Raw genomic sequence first — 16787 nt, forward strand, 5'->3', positions numbered from 1 at the left:
CTACTATAGCTCAGATGAGATGTAAGGAGCATACGGATATGCACTCCAGATGGCTATTTGAAGGGCCATTATGAGATACAAAAACATAAAGCCTTTCAGAAAGATAACACAACTGCATACGTGGTGATGTAACTAATGGATAGATTGTCATGCATTCATTTATTTTTAACACATCCTAATGTATGAGGAAAACAATCTTATTATTATTTAGAATATTAAAATAAACATGAGTTCTATCTATTCATTCACTAATAAATCCACGGATTAAAACTTAAAAAATTGAATATCTTGTGTCTGAAGCTACTGATCAACAGCCACGTTACAATTTTATTTTATTTTTTTATAAATACGCTATCGCTAGGAATAATTTCTCCATACTTAGGTTACTTTTCTTTATAACTCTTTACACCGTGAGCACAACAGCAGTCTGTGGGCTAAAACGTGGATCATTTTTTCATTGCTTTGGCACAAAGTACAATACTGAAAAACTGTAAACATGGACATTGTATTTTTACAATGAGTGACAAAAGTATGTTGGTTGGATGACAACCTTTGAAAGTGTTATGGAAAAATGAAATTATTTGAGACATGCATGATGCGTTTTGGTATATTTACAGCATTTTGGATGTGAATTTTGCTAATGTAACAGGTAGAAAACTGGTTATGAGAATTGTGTGAAGAGTGTAGAAAAAGTGACCTAAGTACTGAGAATTCAATCCTAGCGATTGTTAAAAAAATAAAAATAAAAAGTTAGTGTACACTGTTCATGAAATGTATTGAATGAAATGGCAAAGGTAATGTTTTTTTGCTTAATATAGCTTGCTGTCACATAAGTACATACTTTACGCAACTTTTTAGTTTATCTACAAAAATGTTTCTATTTAAATTCACATGTAAACCTGGCACTTTCTAAGTGAATGCAAAAAGATTGTTTTTCCAAAACGAGACGCATAATAAAATTGACACACTATGAGAAAGAAATAAAATCATAAAGGAACAACGGAGATAACAGCACATAAATATGCACACTTCCATGTTGAGTGCATGTTCTCATATTATCTTAAATATATGCTTAAATTAACATGGAGTAAAAACTACAACTACATTTTGCATGAAATTTTACAGACAGGAAACTATGAAATTGGCTTGCAATTGCCAAGATATCAATATTAATAAAAATAGTGCATTCAAAAACATGAATACTGTATTGTTCGAAACATACACACACACACACAAAAAAAAAAAAAAAAAAAAAATCAATGATCTACCAAAAACCACCAACACTTCAGCATGAGGTAATGGAAATGCATGTTCCTCCTATGTGGCACTGGCCCAAATCTAAAAGTTTCATAGCATTTCAGATCCTCAGACGAGGGTCTGATCCTCACTGCTCATACTGGCCTCAAACAAAGAATCGTTGTCTGACCCAGTGCCTTACAGTCGGCCATCAGCACTAAATCAACTCGCATACAGGACAGCTCTGAGTTTAATACCATCCTATGAGAGTTCAATCAACACTGACGTTTTCTTTAGGCAGGCGTAAGCTTGAAGACAATGTCAGCATTAGCCAAACTATTCATCTCTACAGCGAGTGATTAAAAAGGCACACAGTTTATTTTGCAGCCTGCTCAGGCTGTTTAAACAATAAGAGTCACTAGACGAAAAATGCACTGATTGACCCATGGGGATGTAAACACATATCTAGATTACACTACTGATATAATACTCTTGGTTTGTAAAGAGTCAAAGAACAGACAGTTAGTAATGATGAGCCTACGGACATCGCTACTGGCTGCTGAAAGGCTACAGGTTCTCGCCAATGGCGACTGAAAGCCAGTGGTGACTGATGTTTTTCTTCTAATGATACACACTGTGTGGAGCTGGGGGTGGGGGGTAGTGGGTGAATAATGGTCATCCAGACCAGCAATATTGTCATATTTTACTCATGCAAAACATGGCACATACAAATTTGAAAAAACAAACAAATTGCTAACTAGAATTGTGTATCTTCATGGTTGCTTAAAAAATGAAAATGAACACAGTAGCATCATGTTGCTGATTAAGACTGGACTGGCAGTTTATTTATTTGTTTTCGGTTTCCATGTTCATTTCTGTGGGCTGGACTTGTTGATGGTCGGATTTCTGTTGACGTAAGTGGCCCAGTAACCCAGGTTGAAGATGAAGAAGAGCACTGGAAAGATAATACGAGAGATCTTGTCCACTTTGCTGACGCGATTGTATGACTTTCTTCCCTCTGGCACATATTCACCATCCATTTTGGGCAGCCGGATCTCTCGGACTGGCTGGGATGGGGTGGAGGTGGATGTGACGCTCTTGGAGACGGTTGTCAAGCCGGGATCTTTGGCTGCGCTCATGCTGTAGGTGGTTCCTACGATGTTGAAAGTGTTGTTGGTCTTCTTGGAGAAGGAAGCCGACTCTCGCCTCTGTGGAAGAGTCAAAAGGAAAAATTAGAGCAATAATAAAAAAAATTAATAAAATAAAAATCTCTTGAGCAAAAGTGACACATTCATCTTACTAATGGACTCTCTAGTAAATCTCTATTTTCCTTTACTGCACAATATTTTGAGTAATGTGTGTACCATGTATCTACTTATAGTATATATATATATTTTTCTTCATGGAAGTGGGAAATATTGTGTAAGAAAAAACTATGCATTCATGATAGCATATCTAATCTTAAAGGTAAATCCAATTGATTCAATGTGCTGATAACAAATTTAATGTAATGACATCTTGGCAAACAAATTCATCTGCAATAATGTATTAACAAAAATCTTACTATATTAAGCGAGAATATAGCATGCACTATAATGCAATATAATTTATAAACTAAATCTGTGCTAAAGGTATTTAACATTGCATTTCCCATATTTAATTTGGAAGATACAGCAGATTATTATAATTTCAGTGCATTTCAGCACAAATTAGGACGTGCTCGTCCATATACATCCAAATTTCTGAGTACTGTTATGACTGAAGGCTGATAAATAGGCTTTTGCAGTTTGCTTTTGACAAGTGCTTTGATTAATTGTCCAAGGCTCTTGTGGGAAACATCTCAGGGACTTCTTCAGCCACGAAACTAAAGATCAGGGATTTTGTAAAAAACAAAGGAAAATAGCTTCGAGAAGGCTGCATCAACGGTATATATTAATACATAAATTTGAATAAAAAGGTTCATAAAGCTTGTTACATGCAAAACAGTCAAAGGTTTACATTGCACCATGGCAGAAGGTGGCCACGGGCTATAGAGAACATTTTGTAGTGTGAAGGGCAAATTCACTTAATACTTGTCTCTTTTTTTTGTATGATATTATGCAGTGTGTTCATAAAGCATCCACACAGTTTAACCAGGTGCTTTCTGCACTGATGTAGCATTGCACCATAAAACAGTTAGTTTCAGTCCTTTATGCTGATCCCCGTCAAAAAAAAGACTTCATATATGGGAGATCAGACATTTTCTCATGCTGAGAGATAAGCAGATATATGTGAGAAAATATCATATATGCTGTTAAAAAATAATTGAGATGAACAGCTCCTATTTTCTGTTTTTATTTGAGCTCCATAAGATGAGGCACATTACACCAGAACATTCTCTTGCCATTTACTGTCACTGTCAGGAACTGTTTTTTAGCAGATGGATAGCATTTAATGAATGTAATTTAAATGTAGGGAATACCAGGTTCACACAGACACACATGCATGCATGTTGGGTTTCCATGTTTTATGTGGACGTCCCTTAGGCGTAATAGTTTTTATACTGTACAAACTGAATTTTCTATACCCTAACCTTAAACCTACCCCGTACACAAAACTTTCTGCTATTTTAGATAAAAAAAACAACAACAACATTCTGTATCATTTAAAAGCTTGGACCACACACACACACAGAGATGGTTTAGTTGTAGCTTCCAGGTCTCTATAGGAATATCTAACCAGGCTTCATTCTAGAGTCACAATCATAGGATGAATGGCACAGCAGGAAACATTGTATGCCAGTGAACAAACAGAGCCTCTGCTAGCAGGCTTACACAATAAGAAACACAGAAGCTGTCTCGTGTAGTCTAACCACAATAATCTACAATGCTTTATTACATGCACGTACTGTATACACATTGCATATGATGTTGCTGTTATTTTGTATTTCAAAATCCTTCTAAAGGAATATTTCACCCACAAAAATGTTTTTAACTAACACTCATGTCATTTTAAATCTGTATGACTGTCTTTCGTCAGTGGCACACAAAAGGATAAATTCAGCAGGATATCACTCTTTCCCAGACACTAAGGTTGAATGATAATGGGAACTGTCAAGCTCTTAAAATATAAAAAAATCATAAAATAATCTTTGGTATTTTGGGTAAACTACTTGAGTCAAAAAGTGGCTTGTTAAGAATCACACAATTAGATGATTCGTGGCTGGTGAGCCAGTAGTAGAAAATAAGAATCTGTAAATGTGTCATTAGGTTACACACTGAGGATTTTGCTGCACATAGAAGAATTTGATATAATGCTATCAGACGCTGTAATCCTTACTCATTATGTAGTAACTATGTGCAAACATTTTCACTTTTAGTTAGACCTCTGATCAACTGTTCAGAAAATAAGCTGGTATGGTACAGTGGATAACAGGAGTGTAATCCTCCGTGATCATCTATGATTTAATATGCAGAGTCAGCTTTACATAACATGAGTGATTTTGATGAAGCGGGCTATCAAAATATGCTTGTTTGACAGTTTAAAGTGGTGCTTACCAGCACAAAACTCACCGTCACAGTGTTACGTGGTTATGAAGGTATTTTTAAATATTTCTTAAGTGGTTGTTAATGTACAGTATTCTGGGTGTTTACTAAGCCACTGTTTAGTCAAAAGTGTTAAACAGTTCTATATATATCAATATATGTATAAATATTGGTGGACGTGGCTGAGATGGACAAGGCTTTTTGCTGTGTAACCAATAAATATCTATATACAATACTACATACTGTTCAACGATACTCTTTTACATGTAAAGTCTCCTCTAAATCAGGTTTTGAAACTTTTGCAAGTTGCTTTGGACCTTACACAATAATTTAGAATGATTAATAATTATTAAATAAATAATTTCTCTGCATCCCTAAGTTACCTTAAGTAGCTTCTTGATCTACTAGCATGTAAAAGAATAGAAACAATATGAATTTGTCTCTCTTATATGCATCCCACTACATTTATGTCTGAAATTTGCATAACTTTCATAGAGTATTGAGTAGATCAATGATAGAAATTCTCTTCATTAACCCAAGAAAATAGAATCAGTTTGAATTTGAATGCCTCCCCCTCCCTTTCGAAATTCACTCCCTGGATTCAATCCCCTGGTTACTAAATGCGCTTGTGTATTGACCACCCCAAAGTGTAAGCATCGTCGTTGCAGATAGTGTCACAAGTGTTTACTGGGATTGACAAGCCAGTATAGAAAATCAAAGCAATTAATGTAGAAACTACGATGCATTGTGGTACAAGAAGAGCAAAGGAACTACTGACACCTACAGAAAACGCTCAGCTCAGAGTTCTGCACTGGGAGATGCCAGGCTGTTGGCCCTGTTTTCTGATGCCAATATCTATGCTAGTGATCTCACAGTAGGGACTGCTGCATGCTGCTTCCCAATCACAGGCCATCGATCCCTGCTACTACACCAGCACCTGAGTCTCAAAATCACAGTCTAGGCTTATGTCAGCATTAGTAAAGGATCCCAACTACAAGCCCATCATGACCCACACTGATACAACTGTTACTTTTAGCTTAGGTCTCATTTGCATTGAGTATTGGCAAGATAAGCTCACAGAGAAAATACTTAGAAGAGAATTAGTATGTGATCGACACTACAACTGCTGAACAAGTACAAAATACAGAGAGAGAGAGAGAGAGAGAGAGAGAGAGAGAGAGAGAGAGAGATATGATTCTCTGAATCTAAACATGCCTTGAAGCTTTAAAAACACCAAAAATCGAATTGAAAATAAATTATGCACTCTACTGCATGAAATAGCAAACAAAGTACATTTAGAAAAAAACAAGATCAAATATAGTCATTCAATCTAATCACTTATGTAGTTCAGGCGATAACTGAAATTAAGAGCATAACATAACAGAGGGATATAACAAACAAAATTACCAAAGTAACTAAGTTTTTTTTAAATTGCTTTGGTACATCTCTCGAATCACCCTTAACATTTGCAAATCAGCAAGTGGATTTCTCAGTTTGATTTCAACAGTTCGTACAAACAACACCCCACAATGAATTACCTGCAAAAGCCTGTAACTTGCTCAAAATCCTTAGATCATTTCCTTAAAAGTAAGTAATTTATTAGTGAATGTATTAGTGCCATCAGAATGACAACTCCTTGTTCACAAACAAGATGTTTGTTGTCAACAGTGTACTCTGTCAGTATTCCCTGATGTAAACTATGGCTACAGTTTTGATGACGGATACAGAAAATACACGTCTTCACTTTTTCTGTATGCCATCAATTTCCACAGTGCACAAAACTGTATCGATTGCAAGAGATTTTCATTTGCTATTTCATCAGGGACAATGCACATTAATAACACAAACAATATGTAAAATGCACCAGATTTAGCCAACACTGGCTAATTTTCATCCGTAGCCCCTTTTGACAGGTTGATGTTAAAGACAGGAAGAAAATATAAACAAAATATTAATACACCAAATCAAGAACAAGAAGAAAATTTGAGAGCAGAAAAGAAAATAAACCAAGAATATTAAAACAAAATTACAGACTACCATACCATATCCATAAATCACTATAAATGATCACAATTTTGAGTAATTCAATAGCCATATTTTCAGCTTTTTCGAGAAACCACAGTGTCCTGTTAAATGTTTTAATTCTTTCAGCTCCACTGGGAGTCTGATCCACTCATGTGTTCCTCTAAAAGCAAAAGATAATTGACCAAAGGTAGTTCTTCTTAATGGCACATTACAATCACCACTAATACCGGCACGTATATATCTTCCTGTTATCTGATGTATGTAATCCTTAAAAACAGGTGGAGCAAAGCCATTTAAGATCTTAAAAATAAGTACCAAATCAGCAAATTGAATCAAATGTTCCCAACTCAAAATAGAAAAATTAGTTAATATGCTACAATGATGAAAATTGTTTGTTTTTTTATCCGAGACCTTAAGAGTTTGTATATAAATACTTTCTACTGGTTTAAGAAAATACCTACATGTTTGAGTCCAGGTAGTCATGCAATATGTGATATGGGAAATAATCATTGAATTCATGAATAAAACTGCTGCTTCGTTAGTCAAACTATTTTAAAACAATCTGAAATTCGCAAAATTAAAGTTTTTTTTTTTAATAGAACATAGAACCCATCAAAATTTGTTCAAAATAATTACAAATTACTTTTACAATTTGACTAGATGATGTGGAGGTTGAAGTAGCAGTTTTGATCATTTCAGTTGTACTCTGAGAAATGTAAATGTTCCAAAGTGAGTGTAAATTGTAACTAAATAAATAATAAAAAATGCAATTAAATATCAGCATAGATAACCCACAAAATTTATTTTTGTAATGTTAAAAATGACACTAAATACAACATGACCTGCCAGTAATAAAAATATAAAAGTTACATTTATAACACATTGGCACATTTCAGCATCAACATTCTGTAGCATGTCCTACACATGAAATTCAGGACTGGCCACAAACCGTGTTCCTTTTTTGGCACCAGAATACACCAGCTGTAAAACCTGGATTCCTTCGGGAAAGGAGGCACTTCCTCTGTGGCTCCTTTCTCCAACAAAGAATTCCTGCCTCATCAGAGAAATTACAATGGCTGCTGCATTTCCATAGCCTAATTCAAAAGTGACAAAAGTGATGGCGAGTATTACATTAACAGCCTTTTTATATCATAAAACTATAGGCTTCACAAAGTCCCTGGGATAGGCTCCAGCATCCCCTAGAGAGGACAAGCAGTCTGGGGAATGGATGGAACCATGCGCTTCATAAATTATCCAAATGCGATATATATTCTTTTCTGACGATATCTCTGCTTTTTTTCCTGAGGACATACTCCGATTAAAGGAGAATGACTCTGGATTCCTGCTGTGCAAAGTAATATCCTCAATTTCAGCGTGCATCTACTAAACTTCTCATGTGGAGACCTCATCTGCAAGGCTACTGGAGCAGCTGAAAATAATTCTGATGATATCTGTAATATCTAACAACATAACCCATAAGCAGGCATTGGGTAATTATAAAATTTTCATATACTCAGATGGTTATATGCAATGGTCAATTGTAATTATGTGGATAACTTCAACCTCAGCAATCCTCAAGGAAGCCATATCTTGAAAGAATGTAATACTTTTCAAGATATAACTGAGCTAGGTTAAATATTTAATTTGTCATTTAATACCTATTTCTGTCATTTTCATTTCTAAGAGTTTTGACGGTCACTGACTGGAATATCAGTGAAGCTTTTTATTTTAATTTCAAATCTTGATGGTTTGGCCAGAAAAAAAAAAAAACCCTATCTTGTCTAATATATTATGCTGTTCCACCGAAGAATTCCCTTTTGATTTATAAAACTAATCAGAAAATTACAAAAATTAAACTTTCAAATGATCTAATTGGAATATGATTGGAGTGTGTTTGCCCAGGATAATATGTTATACTCTTTCATTAATCGAAGTACCAACTTTGTTATGGATGTTTCTCTTCCAATTACTTGGGAGGAATAACAGAAACAAACGGCAAAGTGCTGACATAGAGTTATTTTACAGACCTGTTTGGTCTTGGAAATAAATGGTTGAGAAATGAGTTTCCATTCATTATGAAATATCTTACTTTTGATTACAGACTTTGAGTTAAGACCTCTTCAGAAACTCCAAAGGAGGCACACATTTTACTGATCAAGATTACTGATCATTTTCTGAGGACAATCATTTGGGCGGTATCTATTACTTGTATGATTTTGTATTTTAAAGCAGGTTGTATGTGAGACTTTGCGTCCGGGAGCATGCTTGAAGGTATATTAACATTTGAGCTCTGCTTAAAAAAACCCACAAGATCACAGTGTTTCCTTTTGAGGGAACTTTAACACTGCAGCAATGTGTTGATGGTATGGGAATGCCCTGTCAGTGTGTCAGTGTTTGAAGCACATGTAAACACAACAATCTGATTGGCCAAGGCAGGGAAACACATTCCATTTGATCAACTTTATGCACAGAACACTTCGGTCCTTGGTGATGTGTTGCTGTGTTTTTACATATGCTTCACACACTGAATTCTGAACATTTTTAGACATTTTTAGTAATGTCTGTAGCAAATTAGCTCAAAGTGAGATGAACATAATTTATCATAACGGGTTGTTATCAATTATTCATCTTCAGGAATTAACTGTAGCATTAATAGTACAATATAATGATTTGTTCGTCCGTAGTACGGACAGTTTCAATCGTCTATTGACTCTAAGGAAAATAATTTATCTGGTCACAAAAAAATAATTTCCTTATTAATACATCGCTCATTAGCATGTAACAAAACCGGAACGTTAAAGTGACCTCGTTTCTGTGAGCTGCAGACACAGACAACCAAGTGTGAATACATATGGATGTTTATTAAACTACACTACAGGGGAACATGTAACATTGAACTAAACACAGACATACACACATTACACATAGATGCCAACGGAAGGAAGGCATGGAGAGAGAGAGAGAGAGAGAGAGAGAGAGAGAGAGAGCACTCGCTCGCGCGCAAGAGAGAGAGAGAGGATTTGCACATCAGCTAAACACAACCTGTTAGAACCATCAAAGAATTACATCACCTTAATCAAAAGGGGTCGAAGCCTAGAAGCGAGTCTAAACAGTTAACAAGTGGTTACTTGCACCGGTTTGTTGATGCTGAGTAAAGTGTCCTGCTGCATGTATAATGCGTTTCTTAATTCTTGATGAATTCCTTTAGGAGTGAAAGCTTCGTTATTCCAGCCATGGGTTGATGGGTCCAAAGTTAACTCGCCAAAGTTACTGAACTCAAAACTGCCAGAAGCTCGGACTCCCGAAAGGGGAGTCGCAAGGTCTCCACGGTTATGTGCCTGTTCAGGGCGCCGGAGGTGAAGAGAAGAGAGCGTCTTTTGGGCCTGGGAGAAGTTTTATCTGACCCAGTTACACCCATTTCTGGTCAGTTCGACCAATAACAAGGCACATAGTTTCAGCGGGAAAGTGTTTCTTTGTCTCACTTGACACCTCATTTGCATGTTTTATGACTGTTCTGCTCGATCGGTGTAATTCTTCCCACAGTACCATAAGAATAGAATGATGCAGTTCACGAGGTCACAGTGTACATCATTGTTTGAGAAATAAAGAGCAGATCATTTTAATATCAAGAACGAGACATCTAGCAGATATTAAACCAGAGATACATTCATACACCCGAATATGAGTATTTAGAGCTTACTAATACAAATACGAGTGGTCACTAGGCTAATATAATAAGGAAACACACAAACAAAACATGCCTATACCAGATACCTTTGTAACTGAATAATTATGGTCTAAGTAAAGGAAATATCTTTATGCGTGTGTGTTGTGTGTGTGTTGTACTCCACTGGTCAGCCAGGCCTGGTACCGAGGGTCATTTAGTTCTCTTGGAATGTGTTTGAAGTCCGATGGAGAGAACAGATAGTCAATTCTGCTTAGTATCTGACAGTGGGGGGACAACCACTGGCAATTAAGCACCCATATAAATGTAGAATGTGGGGCCAGGTCTGTGAATTATTTAGCCAATGTCAAATGCTAAAAGGGGTCTCTTAAGACATAAAGCCACAATGACCATCAAGGATCATAAGCAGATGCTACATGTCCTTGCGACAGTGCATTATAATTACCATAGTAACATTGTACTCCACATTTCAGTGACCATTTTACACCTTTAACAATTGGATTAATTGACAGTAATAATATGCAAACTTTTTTATGAACTAAATATGAGCAGTGTCTACTCAAGGAACAATTATCTGCAACAATGCTATTGTGTTACTAGTAGTTGTCTGGGTGTATTTTTTTCTTTTTTTTCTTTTCATTATTTAATTTTAAGTTTGCTACAGTAGTCATACCATGAAATCAGACGTTACCACTACTCTTATCAGCAACAATTGAGAGCGACTGTCAACAGTGGTGAGACTTTAAAAGAGCAAACGCCCGGTGCAGGACTTTCTCCCCACTAAGGTAAATCACACCAATCCCAATCTGTAATGCCAATCTGTGCTCCAAAGACAAGTGAACCTCAGAGAGCACCGAGGTCAGTGTCCAACTCGATCCGAATTAGAGTCAGGAATGAGTACAGTAACCAGTAGCCAGTATGGAGCGAGTTCTGTTAGATAATGTCTGCAGGTAATCACCTCTCACGTTCTTGCGATCCCACCACTTGCTCAGCAGTGACCATGTGACCCCGCCAACCTTTGTGCTAAAGCAAATGAGATGAGAGCTCAACGGTTCAATTTCTCGTCAGTGTTCAATACCAACCCATTTCTTGTTCCTCTAATCATTCTCTTTTCCTTTTCCTACAAACGTATACTCATTCTTCCTGATTGTCTCTGTTGCTTGTGCTGCTCTTTTTTTCTTTTCTTTCTTTTTAACAATAACAAATCAGTTTTTGGCTTTTTCTTTAGCCAAAGACACCAGTGAGCCTGTTTTCAATTTATCTTTCATCTGTGTGTTTTTGATTATTATCCTTTGGGCTATAAATAGCCATTCAGTTCTCTTCTATCTCAAAAGTCTCAAAAGTATCTCAAAGCAGCCAATAGCTTTGCTTTGGGTGTACCAGTTGCACAAGAGGCCAAGGGCCTACCAATCATTACAGAAGTGTAGTGAAGCCTGTTGCACATAACCAATTATCAGTATCTTCACGTGATTTATGAAGTATGAGACCACAAGCACAGCCACGTAATATGGTGACAGAATCCATTTGGCAAAGTAAGTCTGATGATAATACACACTTTCTGCTTTCAAATGTTTGCAAATATTGTGCAAAAACTATTTGTAAATTTTTTTAATTGACATTTTCTTAATTTAAGCATATTTGTCAACTGCTTTAGTTAAACTCTGGATGCACGTTTTCAGTCTGGTTTTCATGAAAGCACCTGGAGATTTGTTTTGGTCCTCACACTTCATAGTGCGACCCATTAAATATACCTATGATTAATAATAGTAATAATAACATTAATACACTTTATAAATACAGTGCAACAATACTATTTTCAAATAAAAAGTGAGTATTAAATAAAAATGCTTATTTTATAGCACACTTAACAAATACAATACAAATATTTAAATTTCAAAGCTACAATTAGCAAGCTTTTATTTTGGCAGGTTGCTGGCAAGTAAGTATAAGCACTACCAAGTGAAACACGGCAGTGAATGTGTCACAGTTTTGCGTTTTGCTTGGAGTAAAATGGCAGCACAAACAGTAGCCTATTCTTTCAGTTTGAATGGAAATCTTATACAGCATTACAGTTAGTCAATCTAAAACAGTGATTGTGCATTAACAGCTTTCAACCATGTCGGCATGCAAATGAGTGACCTGAACTGATTTATAGTGGTCGACCGATATGTGCCAATGTGTTAGAGGCGGGACTTTTATTTTTACGTTACCAGCACCTGAGCACACAGTGCTCACATTCTCCCTCTTGTTCGCCATCTTCGTTAACATTTCTGTCTAATACAGATAGAAGAAATCACAACCTAACCATTGCTTTTACATTATTAGTAATAGAAAGGCAAACATTATAATACTTTCTCGTTTGCCGTCAGCATTCAGCAAATACGCATTTATATAATTTAAACAAATCCTTGAATGGCTAATGAACATTTAATTTCACAAACCTTGCAAACTAAGTCGAATCCAGTTGTGAGATCTTATGAAGTGTGCATGTGTATCCTGCATGATCGCTTGTTCTCTGCGTGACTTTCAGTACAAATTGAATGCTTTAAACATTACATTTTTGATTTCAAATTATGCTGCACTTTATGCATTTGCCCACTGTCATTTCATCATGCATTTGTCCACATTCATTCATGTCATTTTCACTGCATGTGTTCTGTTTGTAAAATGAGTGTTACCTTGGCTTTATTTGAAAAAATATGATTCCCAATGCACACAAACTTCCCAGAATACTGAGAGCTCTGTTGGTTACGGTGTTTACTGCCTTTTTATTTATATTTTTATGAAATACTTTGTCATCTAAAGTATAAGTATGTTTATTTTACAAATTTAATTTTTAATCCATTTTCAAATTATTTCAAATTTCTTAAAAATTAATTAAAATAAATGCAAATATATCAGCTTTATATCGGCCACTCCGCTTTCCAAGATATCGGCATCGGCTGTCAAAAGACCAATATCGGTTGACCACTACTTATTTATCCAGTGCATTTTTTGATTTTGGTTACCACTTGTGTGCATCCCTGTCTATTAGCCTATATAATGTATGTAACTGTATTTACATTTACATTTATGCATTTAGCAGATAAATTATGTTTATTAACTTTTATTCTAAACAGAAAATGTCACTTTTAAGCATCATTGCTACATTTTTAACAGCGATTTTAACTTCCATGTCCAAGTCTATATGTGCTATCAGATTTGCATTGTTCTGTCTTGTGAAAGACTCTGCAGCTGCTCTCGATGCTTTCCTCAGAAACACAAAATTTCCGTTCTATTGAACATTTAATGAAGAAGCAGTTTTGAAGAAGAACAACAGTATGAAACCGCAATTTATATTACCGGTTTACAGGTACACTATCTCCTCATATTGTGAGCAATACGGCACCTCACCGAGCTTTCTCTGTGGCAATTCCCATCCATTAGCTCTGAGCACTTCATTTTTCAGAGGTTATCAGGGCCAGGACAGACGGTGGCAATAATCAAGAGCAAGCAAAAGCAGTGGGGAGAGCGAGAGAGAGACGGTTGGCAGCCTCAAACTTATTGAACAGGAACAACCACAACCACAATAGTGACAAGCTTGCTAACAAGAAAGCCCACATTAGTTTAGAATATTTATTGCTTATTGCGGGGAGTAACTTTGTAAAAAAAAAATCGATACTGGAAAATTTAACAGGGATTGATCACACTGAGAAACACTCTAAAAGTACACAGGCTTTAGTAAAGCGTTCTGCATTTTCAGAAAAAGAAATAAAAGCAACTTGTTTCAGATTTTTTTTTTTTTGTACATACATCTCTACGACATGGTATTATAGAATATAAGCACACACGTGTACTGTAAACAGTTGTACAGGTATTACTGTACTTTCACAGCATTGTGACAGCCTACTTCTATAGTGTATTGAACCAGATCTTACCCGCATCTCCTGGGCCTCCTTCTGACCATCCCAGGCCCAGCTGCGCTTTGTGAAGTAGTTGACAGTGGCAAACTCAATAAGAGCCGAGAAGACAAAAGCATAGCACACTGCCATAAACCAGTCCATAGCTGTTGCATAGGCCACCTTGGGAAGTGAGTTCCGGGCGCTTATGCTCAGTGTCGTCATGGTCAGGACAGTTGTGACACCTAAAAACAGAAATGGTTAAGTGTTAAATGTCATGGTCAAGATAACAGAAAACGTGGAGATTTTTTTACTATGTCAGTTGCTGTTTTAGTTGATTTTGCCAATGTATCTAACTAACCAGTAGTGACTAAGAAATGATGTGAAAAAATAATGCCACCTTAAATGAAACATCAAGTAAACAAACCCAAGCCAAAATGCAAATTCCACACAGAAAGGTCTTGAGCCAGATCGTTCATGCAGTGAGGTGATAGCACTATCCACTTAGCAACCTGGTTTCTACCATAGCTTGAGGAGAGCTAAAAAAACAAAATTAAAAAAAATAAATAAAATGATGGTCTATGGTCTAGAAACATTCAATCAACTGTGATTAGAAAGTTAACTGAACATTTGTGAGAGTTTCAAGGACAGGTGCTTTTATAATATGTACCACTTTATTTTGTGAAGTGTTTTAGTTTATTTCACCTCCAAATGAAAGCTCTCAGCACTCAGGATTCATGCCAACGCACAAGGTGTCATAGGCTAAAAACAAGTATCCTTATAAGTGATGGAAGCTTTTAAAGGAAATGGGAGTAAACACTGGCAATGTGTTGCTCTGACCACAATAACGTTCATAAGAAATTATTATGGACCTTATGCAACATATATCAGTGATGAGTGGTGACTTCTTTAACCGGGCATGCTGTCTAATTTATTCATTTGTCAGATATGATAAATAAGAAACACCATTGCACCATTGTTTTTTATGTTTCTTACACACACACAATCTCCACTGCAGACTGAACAAGCAAAAGACACAATATACTGTAGTAGTGTTTTACATTTGTCATGTCCATGTGCAGTTTGGTGTATATATGGCTAATCATTTGATGTTTGTGTGTAGAGTTTTTATAAGTTAAAATAGTTTCAAAAGACATGTTTGAAAAGCAGCCATAGTTTCAGAAATTGTAAGCAATTGAAAAAAAGATAAACTGATTTGACTCTTTTACTGAACTGCAAGTTATTCAAGTGAAACTTAAAAATGAACTAGGACCAAAACTGTGTTATGTGTACTTCAGCCTTATGCAAATAATACTGTATTTTTAATTTTGTGTATAAACATTTGTACAATTTTGTGTATACACAATCTTAGTAGAGGCCCTAATGTGCATATGAATTTTTGATTTGTGATATCTGATCTTTTGGAATGACTCACCATTTGGCAATAGACTGCTAAAGGGCAGTAAATGCAATTAAAAACTGGTTGTGCTATTAAATCATGACCCTTCAATTCTGCAAAATTGAATGTGATGATTAAAAAAAGCAAAAATGATAAAATGGCTCCGAATAGATGCAAGAAATGCAATCGTCTCTCGGCCTGTCACTGCCCACTGGCTTAGAAGAGAATGCAGATGGAAGACACTGGTATATTATTACCAGGGGACATTCTGACTTCAGTGCAAATAAAACTACATAAGAGTGCTACATAAATAAAACATAGCTATATAATGTGCAATATATGTGTGCTGTTGAAAAGAGGCTACTATTCAAATGAATACTGAGTGCTGTTTGCTCCCATAAATGTCAGTGGCTGACAATTAAATTGAAATCTATGGCTGATGAGGATCTGTAGAGTGTCAAAAAGTCGAATGGCAAAGAATATTCTCATTAAACTTTTCATTAGGCATTATCTCCATCTGGAAATGGAGTGAAAAGGAATGGGAACATTAGAAATAATGTCACACAAGTTGCTATTGTCTCTACAGAGACAGTTGCCTATTATGTGCCTCGTGTGTCGAAACCATAAATTACACATTACACTGTGGAGCAGTGAAGAAAATGAAAAACCGGATTATCTGTGTGAAATGTCAGGTTAGACCCATCAAATGAGATCTGAGAAACTGGCAGCTATCCAGAGATTGATTAAATATCAGTCTCAAAGCGATGTTTGTGAGATGATGCATCAACCTAGAAATACTGACACGGGCTTTGCTTATTAGTTGGGTGGATGCGATGCTTTCTTCTGTGCATAATTTGAACAGTGGCCAATTCCAAGGTAATTTTCCTGGAACCTTGTTTTATAATTCTTTAGATATTGAAAAATGTTTACATTATAGATTTATCCAATTTTTAGCAAACAACCTAGCATCCTAAAAGTAAATATAATCTTATATATATACATATATATATTATAATCAAAATCTTCATTTAAAACCCCAT

General features: G+C 35.9%; 1 protein-coding gene across 1 annotated transcript in view; it reads right to left on the bottom strand.

Annotated features, from left to right (window-relative positions):
* Nucleotides 1–2105: 2105 nt before the first annotated feature.
* The window catches only part of LOC306855685 (gamma-aminobutyric acid receptor subunit alpha-3-like), a gene marked incomplete at its 3' end in the record, with an annotated part of 177485 nt that continues 162803 nt past the window's right edge, over nt 2106–16787 (bottom strand). The window contains exons 9-10 of the mRNA XM_079394490.1: nt 14388–14593; nt 2106–2444 (exon numbers count right to left, since the gene is read on the bottom strand). Of these exons, the coding sequence (XP_079250616.1) occupies nt 2106–2444; nt 14388–14593 (545 nt within the window). The remainder of the gene's footprint in view (nt 2445–14387; nt 14594–16787) is intronic.

This window comes from Barbus barbus (assembly GCF_936440315.1).
Source record: "Barbus barbus genome assembly, chromosome: 36".
Taxonomy (NCBI): Eukaryota; Metazoa; Chordata; class Actinopteri; order Cypriniformes; family Cyprinidae; genus Barbus; species Barbus barbus.